The sequence below is a fragment of the Mobula birostris genome, chromosome 2 (assembly GCF_030028105.1).
Source record: "Mobula birostris isolate sMobBir1 chromosome 2, sMobBir1.hap1, whole genome shotgun sequence".
Classification (NCBI taxonomy): domain Eukaryota; kingdom Metazoa; phylum Chordata; class Chondrichthyes; order Myliobatiformes; family Myliobatidae; genus Mobula; species Mobula birostris.
Genome location: NC_092371.1, coordinates 133,751,872 through 133,766,838, shown reverse-complemented (window position 1 = coordinate 133,766,838; position 14,967 = coordinate 133,751,872). Strand labels below are relative to the sequence as shown.

Genomic DNA, 14,967 nt, shown 5'->3' with positions numbered 1-14,967 from the left:
TGTACTTGGATAATAAATTTACTTTGAACTTAATTTAAAATCATCAGCAAACTTGCTAATTATTCATATCCACTTTATTTGCATATGTTATGAATACTGAAGATCTTGACAGTGACCTTGGTGCATCCCTCTAGCCACATCCTTCAGTCAGAGAATCGACCTTCAACCATCACCTTCAGCTTCATATTGAGCCAATTCAGAATCCACTTCACCAGCTTGCCTTGAATCCCTTGCGTCCATATCAGCCTGACATGCGAGACCTGATCAAAAGCCTTACTCAAGTCCATATAGACAACCCAAGTTCATCATCATCAGGTGCCGTGCCCAGTTTGAGCTTTGACTGCCATGGCCCACATACTTCTGTTTCGGGTCAAGTGGATCAATTCATTGGTATTCATTTCCAGTTCTCTGGCTGCTGTCTCCATCATCATTTGTCTTTGTCTTCCTCTTGCTTTCTTCCCTTCAATCTTTCCCATAATTGCCGTGCGTTCTAACTCCTCTTTCCTAATCATATGTCCAATGAAGTTGCATTGCCTTTTCATGATCTCATACATTATTTCTCTTTTTGTGTTTGCTCTGTTCATGACATCCTCGTTAGATATTTGTTTCATCCATGATATTCTTTGCATCCTCCTCAAAAACCACATCTCTGCTGCTACAATTTGTTTCCTCATGTTACATATTGTCCAACATTCTGATCCATATAACATAACTGGATAAACGTAACATTTCAGTACTCTAAGGTGGGTTGTCATGCCTAGTTTAGTATTGGTCAGTATGCTCTTCATTCTCGTAAAGGTGTCTTTTGCCATCCCTACTCTTCTTTTGATGTCCATGTCACACCTGCCATCTGATGTCACCCAGCTTCCTAAGTAGCCAAAGTTCTGTACTTGTTTTATGTCTTCCCCATTTATTCTCAGCCTGTAGATAGGATTCTCCTTCTTTTTGGGTATCACCATACATTCTGTCTTTTTGCAATTGATAGATAGACCCATTTTTGCACTTTCTTCAACAATTATATCAATTAAGTTTTGTAGTTCTTCCTCCGTACTTGCAATTAACACAGTGTCATCTGCATATATGAAATTGTTGATGTTTTCACCACTAACTTTGATTCCCAAGATGTCTCTTATTTTTTTTGTAGTATTGTTTCACTGTACACATTAAGTACAAACGTTTGTAAATCAGGGGAGAAAACACAGCCTTGTCTAATGCCTCTCTTGATTTTCGTAAACTGACTCACTTCTCCATCTATTCTTACAGCGGCAGTTTGTTCCCAGTACAGATTTCTGATTAGGTGGAGGTCTTTCGAATCTAGATCTAGAGTTTTCTGTAATATTTCAAATAACATTGTGCTTCACTTTATCAAATGCTTTTGTGTAGTCGATAAAACAAACAAACAAATCTTTTTGCACTTGAATAGCTCGTTCCGATAGTATCCTTAACATCAATATTGCGTTTCTCGTACCTTTTTCTTTCACAAAACCACATTGTTCTTTACCTATTTCAGCTTGTATCTTACTTTTAGCTCTTGTTATCAAAATTCTTAGAAGTATCTTGGTGATATGACTCATTAAACTTATGGTCTTATCTAATTCACATTCTATTGCTCCAGGTTTCTTAGGAAGAGTGATAAATACTGATTTTTTTCATCTCTTCTGGTATTATTCCAGTCTCATAAATGTCATTGATTAAATCAATAAGTTTCTCAATTCCATAATCTTCAAGGGCGATAACTTGTTCTATTACTAATTCATCAGGACCTGCTGCCTTTCCTTTCTTCATCTTATTTATTGCATTACGAACTTCAGATTTTAAAATACTTGGACCTTCAATGTTTTTCTTAATTTCTGATTTTTCACCTCAATCATCTTCAAACAATTCCTGAATATACTCAGTCCATCTGTTCATAATCTCATCTTTTTCCATGATAATGGTACCGTCCTTTGCTTTCAAACATCAACCTGAAGAACAGAGGAGCTTTTTACCAGTGATATTTTTGATTTGTTGATGTAACCTTTTTGGATCAGTAATAGGGATTCTTTCTATTTACTCACTTTCCTGGTTTAACCATTCTTCTTTGGCTTTTTGACATAAACTTTTAACTTTTTTATCTTAGGACTTATATTCCTATAGGATTTGCTTTCTTCCGTGTCCTTTCTTCCATCAGATTTTTGATTTCATCTGTCATGCATTTATTCTTTGTGCTTTTTTCTTTTTTAGGAATCACTGACTTTGATTCTACCAAGGCATCCTTTGGAGAGTAAAATTTCATTTCTACGTGATTGCTATCATCTTCAACAGATTCTATTTCTAGACTTTCTTCTTCCTTACTTCAATTGTAAATTTTTGTCTTAAGTTTTCTTCTTTAATTAATTGCAATAGTCAAGGGATTGCTCAGGTTTTTGCATCTTTAGTTTTTTACTTTTACATGACATACTACTGGGTTATGGTCATTATTATAGTCTGCGCCTGGATATGTTTTGCATTGAGTCACTGAGTTTCTAAATCTTTGGTTTATAGCAATAAAGTCCATTTGATTATCACCTGGACTTTTTCAGGTCCACAAGCCTCTTGGATGGTCTTTAAAGTAGGTATTCATAATGACCTGATTATCCGTCTTGCACCATTCTACCCATTTCTCACCTCTTTCATTTCTTTCCCCTAGTCCAAATTTTGCTATGGTATTTCCATCAGAACCTTGTCCTACTTTAGCATTTAGATCTCCCATTACAATAAGAATATCTTGAGATTTGCATCCATTCTTTGTTTGTTCAAGCTCTTCATAGAATTTACCTATATCCTCATTTGTTCCATCTGTTGTTGGTGCATATACCTGTATAATTGCTAAATCAAATGGTTGTCCTCTGAATCTAACAAGGAGCACTCTTTCTGATATTGCCCAATGTCCTAAAACACTTTTTGCCATGTTTTCATCCATAAGAATTCCTACTCCATTCGTATAGGATGTTCCACAAGAATAAATTAGTGTTTTATTTCTATCCTTTTTTTGTAATTTATTTTATATTGAATTTCATCATCAAACAAACATTTCCATAAGATGTATTTCAGATACTGTACATATATCATATAATCATAGGTGACACAAATCTCCACATAACATTTATCTGAGGTATACACTTGTAGAGAGGAAAGAAAGAACAATCGAAAGAAGAAAACTATGTACAGAGTTGGGAGTGATCTTTTTTTTTACAACATATGCATTGACTTGTGAGAATAAAAAAGGCCTATGATGTGTTATGTAGTTAAACCATTTTTCCCAGTATGAATAAAATTGTTCCAACTTATGATTAACAGATGCTGTTATCTTCTCCATTTTGTAAATGTCCATTTAATTTCCATCCATACATTTAAAGTTGGGCTCTCCTGTGATGACCATTTCCTGGTAAGGGTCTTTTACCAGCCACCAGCAGTACATTCATTAAATACTTATCTCTTTTCAACCATTCTTGAGGTACATACCCAAAATATATGGTGTTACTCTCTAAGGGTATTTCACATTTAAAGATGTCTTGCAGGGCATTATGTATCCCACTCCAATAGTCTTTGATAACGGGGTATTCCCAGAAAATATGATAATGGTTTGCATTTTGATTTCCACAATTTCTCCAGCAAACGGGGGGGGGGGGGTTACTATCATAATGGGATTTCTGAGAGGGTGTAATAAAATATCTTATCAAGTTTTTCCACCCGAACTCCCTCCATTTCTGTGAACTGGTACACTCCATTGATACCTCCATATTATTGTCCAGTATTCCTCAGATATTATTATCCCTCCTTCCTTCTCCCATTTTGTTTTAATGTATAAAGTCGAATGTGTTTTAAGATTTGACAAACCCTTATGCACGCTTGAAATGATCCTACTACCATTGTCTGAATTTATATGCTTTTCTAAATAGCTCTATCAGACATGTACTTGCCTTGGTTACATTTTTAACCGTCCTGTTAACATACTGTCGCATCTGTAAATACTGGTAAAAGTCTTGTTTTTCTAATAAGTGTTTCTCTTTGAGCATTTTAAAACTGAACAGTGTTTCTTCTTTCATCATATTGCAAATAGCTGTTATTCCTTTAGCTGTCCAGTCCTTAAATCTAGCATCCAGTTTATTCGGCGTAAGATCCGAGTCATATGCACACCATTTAAGAACTGCAATGTCTCTCTCGTTTATATTCTTTTATAATAGTTTTCCATATTTTAAGAGTCCATTTCACCCATGGGTTATCAATAATATTTATGTAACTTTGTAGGTTGTTATCAGCCAAACTTGCCTGTATGGAAATGGAAAGTATTTTCTCCTCAATGTTTTTCCATTGAGCGTCATATGATGGGTTGCACCAGCATATCACAGCTCTCAACTGTGCTGCAAAATAATAATCTCTAAGAGAAGGCAGGCCCCATCCCCCCCTTTTCCTTGCCTAATTGCAAAGTTTTGAGATGAACCCTAGGCCTTTTATTTCTATTCTGACATGTTCCAGCACCTATCCAACGAACTTCGCTAATTCCCATGATGTTAATATTTAGTCTTTCCATTTCATTTATCACATTGTCCAATCTTCCTGCTTGATTTGTCCTGGGTATGACTCTAAACTGCAACTGGTGATGAGACTCTGATTGGGGACTTTCAGAGCTTTGGGGAAAGTGGAGTTACCCCTTAGTCATTCATTGCTCCCAGGGCTGCTCTGACCTGGAATGGTAGCCCCTGCAAGGGTTCCTGCACAGGATACGAGCGAAGGCCAACAGCAGATCTGGCAGGTTCAGCAACTGAACTTATGACGGAGAAGGCGGATGAGCTAGGACCTCAAAAGTCAACAGCTATAGTACAGGCGGATGAACATTTGGGAAGAGAAATGGCGATTTCTTCAGTTCGCCCAATGGTAGGCAATAGTAAACCACTGTTGCTAGATACTAGGTTTCCTAGAATCTATCTGCTGAGAAAACCATGGTCAAACTCACAAAATGTATCACACAACAACAGCATCAGGAGGATCTTCAAGACAATTTTGAAGATGCTTCGCTTGGTAGGGTTGATTCTGATCAGCAGGGGATCCCCGACCGTCATCAAGCTACTGCTCATAAAATTCAAGACACAAAAGAAAATTATTGCCACTTGGAATGTAAGAACCCTATGTCAAGCAGGAAGATTGGACAATGTGATAAATGAAATCCCTATGTTACCTCTTTAAAAAAACTCCTAAAAAGATTTGTCAGACATGGCCTCCCACGCTGACTACACATGATCAAGCCTTGACTATTCAAGTGATGGTAGATCTTAGCCCTTGGAATTCCCTTCAGTAACTTCCCTACAATGGAAGTTAGGCTCACCAGCCTGTATTTCCCTCGCCTGTCCTTGCTTTGCTTCTTGAACAACGGAACAGCAATAGTCACCCTGTAGATCTGTTCTATTTTTTTCAATAACTACTTTAAAACTAAAAGAATGGTGGTCACTGCACCCAAAATGCTTTCAACTGCTACTTTGGTTACTGGGCTCATCTTGTTTACTAATAAACTCTTTGGGAGAGTATATCAGTAAAAATCTAAGCAATTAAGTTGAATCTCAGAAAATAAAGTTTGTGCCGATGTGGCAAAGACTTCAGAAGGTAAACTGGAAGGAACTGCTTGACGTTGAGTGACTTGAGGAGCAATGGGGTTGATTTAAAGAGGTAATAGAGTGCAGTAAATGTTCATACCTTAGGGTCAGGAGAAGCAATAAAAACAATAGATCAACTACCATGGATGAATAAAGATATACATAAAAATTATTGAGGAAAAGACAGCTATAGAATACACAGTACAGTAATGACATACCATAGGGCATATGAAAATATAGTCAAGAGGGAAATCCTGATTGCCAAAAAGGCAGGTTCAGAAGGACGTTGCTGATAATGCCAAAAATTGACCCCAAGATCTTTTTCAGTAATCTTTGTGCCTCTGGCAATGACCTTTGCATCATTAATAGTGACAGAAGAGGTTCTGGAGGATTGGAGGGTTGCAGATGTTGTTCCTTTATTCAAGAAAGGGAGTGGAGGTAGCCCAGGAAATTATAGACCAGTGAGTCTTACTTCAGTGGTTGGTAAGTTGATGAAGAAGATCCTGAGAGGCAGGATTTATGACCATCTGGAGAAGCATAATATGATCAGGAATAGTCAGCATGGCTTTGTCAAAGGCAGGTGGTGCCTTACGAGCCTGACTGATTTTTTTGAGGATGTGACTAAACACATTGACGAAGGTAGAGCAGTAGATGTAGTGCATATGGATTTCAATATTGGATAAAGTACCCCATGCAAGGCTTATTGAGAAAGTAAGGAGGCATGGGATCCAAGGGGACCTTGCTTTGTGGATCCAGAACTGGCTTTCCCACAGAAGGCAAAGAGTAGTTGTAGATGGGTCATATTCTGCATGGAGGTTGGTGACCAATGGTGTGCCTTAGGGATCTGTTCTGGGACTCCTTCTCTTTGTGATTTTTATAAATAACCTGAATGAGGAAGTGGAGGGATGGGTTAGTAAATTTGCTGATGACACAAAGTTTGGGGGTGTTGTGGATAGTGTGGAGGGCTGACAGAGGTTACAGCATGGCATCAATAGGATGCAAAACTGGGCTGAGACGTGGCAGGTGGAGTTCAACCCACATAAGTGTGAGGTGGTTTATTTTGGTAGGTCAAATATGATGGCACAATATAGTATTAATGGTAAGACTCTTGGCAGTGTGGAGGATCAGAGGGATCTTGGGGTCCGAGTCCATAAGACACTCAAAGCTGCTGTACAGGTTGACTGTGTGGTTAAGGAGACATACGGTTCATTGGCCCTCATCAACGGTGGGATTGAGTTCAAGAGCCAAGAGGTAATGTTAGAGCTATATGGGACCCTGGTCAGACCCCACTTGGAGTGCTGTGCTCAGTTCTGGTCACCTCACTACAGGAAGGATGTGGAAACTATATAGAGAAGGTGCAGAAGAGATTTACAAGGATGTTGCCTGGATTGGTCAGCATGCCTTATGAGAATAGGCTGAGTGAACATGGCCTTTTCCCCTTAGAGCGACAGAGGATGAAAGGTGACTTGATAGAGGTGTGTAAGATGATGAGGGGCATTGATCGTGTGGATAGTCAGAGGCTTTTTCCCAGGGCTGAAATGGCTAACACAAGAGGGCGCAGTTTTTAAGGTGCTTGGAAGTAGGTGCAGAGGAGATGTCAGGGGTATGTTTTTTATGCAGAGTGGTGAGTGCGTGGAATGGGCTGCCCTAACGCTAATGGAGGCGGATACGATAGGGTCTTTTAAGAGACTCCTATATAGGTACATGGAGTTTAGAAAAATAGAGGGCTGTGGGTAATCCTAGGTAATTTCTAAAGTAAGTACATGTTCACCACAGCATTGTAGACAGAAGAGCCTGTATTGTGCTGTAGGTTTTTCATGTTTCTATATTTCTAATACTTTAGTAGTAAAAGTCAAGGAGGAAGTTAAGTGTATTAGAATTAATAGTGAGGTATTAAATTATGAAGAAAAGGACAGTGGATACTCTTAACTCATATTTTGCTGAAGTATTCACCTGCTAAGATGTTAGCAAAATGTCTGTAAGTGTAGAGAAAAATAAGGTTGTTTTAAGTGACTTAGGGATCATAGAAAGTGTTGTCCTGCTTAAGTCGAAAAGAGTGAAAGTTAATAAATAAACAGGGCCAGACAACCACAGAACGCTACAGCACAGAAAAGGCCATTCAGCCCTTTTAGTCTGTGCCAGAACTTTATTCGGCTAGTCCCATTGACCTGCACCCAGTCCATAACCCTCCAGACCTCCCTCATCCATGTATCTATCCAATTTATTCTTAAAACTTAAGAGTGAGCCCATATTTACCACATCAGATGGCAGCCCGTTCCACACTCCCACCACTCTCTGAGTGAAGAAGTTCCCCTTAATGTTCCCCCTAAACCTTTACCCTTTCACCCTAAAGCCATGTCCTCTAGTATTTATCTCTCCTAATCTAAGTGGGAGCCTATTTGCATATACTCTGCCTATACCCTCAATAATTTTGTAAGCCTCTATCAAATCTCCCCTCATTCTTCTACGCTCCAAGGAATAAAGTTCTAACCTGTTCAATCTATCCCTGTAACTCAATTCCTGAAGACCCGGCAACATCCTAGTAAATCTTCTCCGCACTCTTTCAATCTTTCTGATATCCTTCCTATAGCTAGGTGACCAGAACTGCACACAATACTCAAAATTTGGCCTCACCAGTGTCTAATACAACCTCACCATAACATCCCTATATCAAGGGTACCTAAAGAGTTCCGTGATTATATATACAAACCCCTAACATGTATTTTTCATCAGTCAGTGAAGACCAGTGAACTCCCTAAGGACTGGAAATGAGCTAATGTTGTCCCGGTGTTGAAGCAAAGTGACGGTACTGACCGTCGTAACTATAGACTAGTTAGCTTAACTAACGTTCCGTTATATTGGCTCGTATATGTCTAGGGGAAATCCCACCCAGCACCCGCCTCAACGCTCCCCACAGGGTCGGTTGCCGCCCGAATCAAGCCCAAACATCAATCATCAGCCTGCACACCCAGTAAATTTTAATAAGTACACTTTATAGATATCACTAATTCTATGACATTAATATAAATTCGATACAGAAAGGGAAGTAATGGAAAAAAAAGGCGCCAACACTTATCAAAGTCCAAGTTCTTCGCGCGCAACCGTTGGAGCTCAATCGAATCCGGACGACCACCCGAATCCTGTCGACTCACAGCTCGGGACCACCCGAAGTGATCGACCAGAGCCTCTCCGCACGTCTGCCGTCCTCCTCGTCTTTCCTCCAACTCCCTACCAAAAACCCCATCCACAGTAAAAAGAAAGACCTCGTACACATGTATCATAGGTCAGATAATGGAAACATTAATAAAGAATGAGATGGAAAAGAAGCTGATAAGAACAGGCATGTTAGCAGAAAGCCAGTATGGGTTCAGAAAGGGGAAGTCATGTTTTACTAATATGCTGGAGTTCTATGAAGAGGCAACTAAAATTTATAATAGTAGAAAAGTTGGTATCATTTACTTGGACTTTCAGAAGGTTTTTGACTAGGTACCCCACTGGAGGTTAATAACCAAATTACCGGAGGCAGGGATTCAAAGTAAGATGTACAATTGGGTGCAGAACTGACTCAGTAAATACCAGGAAAATTGAAATTTCCCCTTGCACTACTTTTCTATTCTCACAACTAAGTGTAATTTTTCAGTGTATCCTTCACAGGTTCCTGCTGGCTGTTGAAAGAATTAATAATGTATTGGAAACTAACTTTGTCTGATGATCAAAAGCATAAGATTATCTACAATCTATCAACTTTCAACATCCTTTCTGAGATGATACACCATGACTTTTGTCATATTTCTGAGATTCTACCTATCATAGACTTTATTTTTGTTCATTTTACCTACCAACTCTATGTGCACCTCCACACAGGTTAACTACTTTTCCTGGTTCTGATAAAATATTATTGATGTATGATTTGGGTCCTAGCACCACAGATGCTTCTTGACAGTTCAAAATCAGAATCAGGTTTATTATCACTGCCTTATTTGACATGAAATTCATTGTTTTGCAACAGCAGTACAGTGCAAAGAAATAAAGTTACTACAAATTAAAAAATAAATAATAAAAGAAATAATGAATTTGCGTTCATGGATCATTCAGAAATATCACAGTGGGGGGGAAGAAGCTGAATCCAAATCATTAAATGTGGGTCTTCAGTCTCCTGTACCACCTCCTTGATGGTAGTAAAAAGAAAAAGGCATGTTCTGGAGTATGAAGGTCCTAATGATGGATGCCCCCATCTTAAGGCAGCACCTCTTGAAGATGGCCTTCATGAAAGAGTTAAGTCCATGTTGGAGCTGGCTGAGTCTTCAAACTTCTGCAGTCTCTTACAATCCTGTGCATTGGAGCCTCTATACTGGGCTGTGATGTAAGCAGTCAGAATGCTCTCCACTGTACATCGATAGAAATTTGCCAGTAAATAGAGATTTACCATATCTTTTCAAACTCCTCACAAAGTAGAGCAACTGATGTGCCTTTTCCTATATTTTTTATTACTGTCTTTGTTTTTGATCTGATATTTTCCGGTTATGCCAATGCAATTTCTTCATTCCAGGGAAGTTCTTACCTTGTAAAGTTGTAACTGATGATATTGTATTTCTTTTATCTAGGAAGCAAAACGTTTTCATAATGTTGATAAATCATGGATAAAAATTATGCAACGAGCTCATGAAATTCCAGCTGTGGTCCAGTGTTGTGTAGGAGATGACATTATGGGGCAGCTTCTTCCTCACTTACAGGAGCAATTGGAAATTTGCCAGAAATCACTAACAGGGTATGTACCCAATCTTAATGTGTGGCTTATTGGCAGCGAGATATGTTTCCTTAAAACTAAAGTGGTTCTGTTTTGAAAGGAAGGATATTTGATGGCATCCATTATAATTATTTTCTTCAAACATATAAGTACTTGAGTTCCTGGCATGTTCATTATTTCTGATGATAACTAATTACCCTTGAAATGGTGGTAGTGTGTCAACTTGCTAGGTTGCGCTATTAAGTTCTGAATTATAGCAATGTTTTCTTCTGAAATGAAGGAACATTGATATGTTTCAGGCTGGTGAAGAATAATTAGAATTAGGAAACACTATTAAAAGTTTCTCACTGAATTCTATCATTGACACTAAACTTTTAATACATGCATGGTACGCTCATATATAATAGAGGATTGACATAGACAAAATGGTAGACATGCTTCACATGGACCATGGTAGGCTGGTTTAGAAGTTAATTCACATGGAATCCAAGGTGAGCAAGCCAACTGGCTTTGTGGAAGGAGGAAGAGGATGGTAGAGGAGGATATCTTTTAGATTGGGGGCCTGTAAACAATAGGTGTGCTGCAGAACGTTCTGGTGCAATTCTATACTGCCATCATAGAGAACATCTTCACATTAGCCATTACTATCTGGTTTGGTGCAACATCTTCTCATAATATACAGAAATTAAAGCAAACTGCAAGAGCAGCAGAAAAAGGTCACTGACTGCAACCTATCATGTGCCAGCACCATGATACATAAGATCATGAGACATAGGAGCAGAATTAGTCCATTTGGCCCATTGAGTCTGCTCCATCCTCCCAACCCCATTCTCCTGCCTTCTCCCCATAACCTTTCGCACCCGACCAATCAAAAATCTATCAACCTCCACCTCAAATGCACCCACTGGCCTGGCCTCCACAGCCATCTGAGGCAACGAATTTCACAGACTTACCACCCTTTTAAATAAATTCCTGCTCATCTCTGTTCTAAATGGACGCCCCTATATTTTGAGGCTGTACGTTCGGGTCTTAGACTCCCCCACCAAAGAAAACATCCTCATAACATCCACTCTATCTAGGCCTTTCAACATTCAATAGATTTCAACGAGATGACCCCCTCGTTCTTCTAAATTCTAGTGAGTACATGCCCAGAACTTTCGATTGCTGCTCATATTATAACCCTTTCATTCCTGGAATCATTCTTGTGAATCTCCTCTGAACCCTCTCCAGTGTCAGCACATCCTTTCTTAAATAACAGGCCCACAGCTGCTCACAATACTCCAAGTAAGGCTGAACGTGTGCCTTATAGAGGCTCAGCTTTTATATTCCAGTCCTCTTGAAATGAATACTAATGTTCTATTTGCATACATCACCACCAATTCAACGTGCAAATTGACCTGTAGGAAAACCTGCATGAGGACTCCCAAGTCCCTTTGCACCTCGGATTTTTGAATTTTCTCCCTGTTTAGAAAACAGTATATGCTTTTATTCTTTTGATCAAACATGACCATACACTTCCCAACACCGTATTTCATTTGTCACTTCTTTGCCCATTCTCTTAATCAGTGTAACTCCTTCTGCAGCCTCTCTGCTTCCTCAATATTACCTTCTCCTCCAACTATCTTCATATCATTTGCAAACTTGATCAGAAAATCATCAATTTCATCATCCAAATTGTTGACATACAACATAAGAAGTGGTCCCAATACAGACCCTTATGGAACACCACTAGTCACTGACAACCAACCAGAAAAGGATTCCCTTAGTCCCACTCTTTGCCTCCTGCCAATCCATGCAAGTATCTTTCCTGTAATACCCTGGGCTCTTAACTTGTTTAACAGCCTCATGTGCGGCACCTTGTCAAAGGCCTTGTGAAAATCCAAGTACGCTACATAAGCTGATTCTTCTTTGTCTATCCTGCTTGTTATTTCTTCAAAGAATTCCAACAGATTTGTCATGCAAGATTTTTCCTTAAGGAAACCATGCTGACTTCGACCTATTTTTATCATGTGCCTCCAAGTACCCTGAAACCACATCCTTAACAATTGACTCCAACACCTTCCCAACCATTGAGGTCAGGGTAACTGGCCTATAATTTCCTTTCTCCTGCCTCCCTCCCTTTTTGAAGAGTGGAGTGACATTTGCAATTTTCCAGTCCTCTGGAGGCATGCCAGACTCTACTGATTCTTAAAAGATCATTACTAATGCCTCCACAATCTCTTTTAGAACCCTGGGGTGTAGTCCATCTGGTCCAGGTGACTTATCTACCTTCAGACCTTTCAGTTTCCCAAGCACCATCTCCCTAGTAATAGCAACTGTCCCTTGATACTCTCGAACTTCTAGCACACTACTAGTGTCTTCCATGGTGTACACTGATGCAAAATATTCAGTTCATCCACCATTTCCTTGTCTCCCATTAATATCTCTCCATTGTCATTTTCCATCTGTCCAATATCTACTCTTGCCTCTCTTTTACTCCTCCTCCTATGCCTACCTGCCTGTCCTTTCAATAGATTTTGTATCCTTGGATATTAAACTCCCAACTACAATTGTTTTACAGCAATGACTCTGTGATAACCACAACATCATACCTTCCAATCTCTAACTGCGCTACAAGATCATCTACCTTATTTCATATACTGCACTGAAAAATAATACCTTCAGTTCTGTATTTGTCACCCTTTTTCATTTTTTTCCCATATGATCAAGAGGTTCCCGTGATACATGCAAACATAATAAAGAAGTTCAGTTGTTCAGACTAACCACATTAGACAACAAAGATTTTGATTCCTCAATACTTTTGGGTGTATCTTATGGATTTTGTGCTGCTAATCACAAAAATCACCATGAAATTTCCTTCTCACCTGCCACTTTTTGGAAGTCGCCTTTATTTGTTATTTCAGTTCATGATTCAATTCAGAATAACTGATGCCAAGATTAAGGAAGATACATCCGTTGGTCCACAAATCAAACAGGTCATCAATGACGGGCAATTTGCAGTACTTCCAGTAGGACCGGAGAAAATCACATGGAAGGCATTCAAGGAAGTTGCTGAAATTTTCTGAGGAAGCAACTTTTGAAAATATTTGTTATCTAATGTCGTCAGAATGGGAAAGAAATGTGATCTGAGTGACTTTTAATGTGGAATGAATGTTGGTGCCAGACAGGATGGTTTAAGTATCTCAGAAATTGCTGAACTTCAGGGATTTTCACGCACAGCAGTATCTAGATTTTACTGAGAATGGTGCAAAAACAAAAAGAACATCAATTGAATGGCAGTTCTGTGGCTGGAAACACCTTGTTAATGAGAAAGGTCAGAAGAAAATGGCCAGACGGGTTCAGGCTGACAGGAAGGCAACGATAACTCAAATAACCACGGTTTGCAACAGTGCAGAAGAGCATCCCTAAATACACAACACATCAAACCTTGAAGTGGATGGGCTACAGCAGCAGAAGACCACAAACATACACTCAGTGTCCACTTTATTGGGTACAGGAAGTAGCTAATAAAGTGACCACTGAGTGCATATGTGTCCAGGACAAAGAAGCAGGCAAAAAGATCACTGTGGACGTTACCCACTCAGTAAACTGCCTTTTCCTAAAACACTTTTCTGGAAAGCACTATAGGGCTATTAAAACAAAATCTTCAGGTCATCTTGCAAACACGAGAAAATCTGCAGATGCTGGAAATTCAAGCAACACACACAAAATGTTGGTGGAACACAGCAAGCCAGGCAGCATCTATAGGAAGAAGTACAAGTCCTGACAATGGGTCTCAACTCGAAATGTTGACTGTACTTCTTCCTATAGATGCTGCCTGGCCTGCTGCGTTCCACCAGCATTTTGTGTGTGTTGCTTCATGTCATCTTAATAGTTTTTCCCCCAGGCAGTTAATCTAATCAACCATTCTAGTTAGCCACCACCCCCCCCCATCTATTACCTCAGCCTCTGCATTGCAAACACTTTAAACCACATTTTATAGTACTGTTAATATTGTAAATACATTCTGATTTTTATGTACATGCACATTTTATTTCATATCTTTTTAATGTAATTCATTATTCTGAATAATTGTTGAATGTTGTCTTTTCCGTTGCATGTAGTGCCAACTCACCACAACAGTTTCCTAACACATGTAAATATATGGTCAATAAAGTTAATCCTTGATCTCTGATTCTTGGAGAGTATCCTAACAGGTTGTATCACAGCCTGGTATGGAACACCAATCCCCAGGAAACAAAAAGAATACAGCAAGTGGTGCATATAGCCCAGTCTATCACAGGCAAATTCCTCTCCACCACTGAGTACCTTTACATGGAGTACTGGGACAAGAAGTCAGCATCTATCATCAAAAACACCTCATCATCCAAGCCATGCTCTCTATTCACTACTGCCTTTGGGCAGGAGGTACAGAAACTTCAGATCTCACAGCACCAGGTTCAGGAACAGTTTTAACTCTGCAACCATCAGGCTACTGAACTGGCTTAAATCAATTCACTCACCACAACTGATTCCATGATTCACTTTCAAGGACTCCTTATAAGTCGTATTAGCAGCATTTCTCAATTCACACAATTTGTCTTCTTTTGCACATTGGTTGTTTGTCATTCT

General features: G+C 39.3%; 1 protein-coding gene across 1 annotated transcript in view; it reads left to right on the top strand.

Annotated features, from left to right (window-relative positions):
• Window positions 1-14,967, top strand: part of LOC140210901 (dynein axonemal heavy chain 8-like) — a 1,093,299-nt gene that overhangs the window by 509,866 nt on the left and 568,466 nt on the right. The window contains exon 39 of the mRNA XM_072280167.1: window positions 10,214-10,377. Coding sequence (XP_072136268.1) covers window positions 10,214-10,377 — 164 coding nt within the window. The remainder of the gene's footprint in view (window positions 1-10,213; window positions 10,378-14,967) is intronic.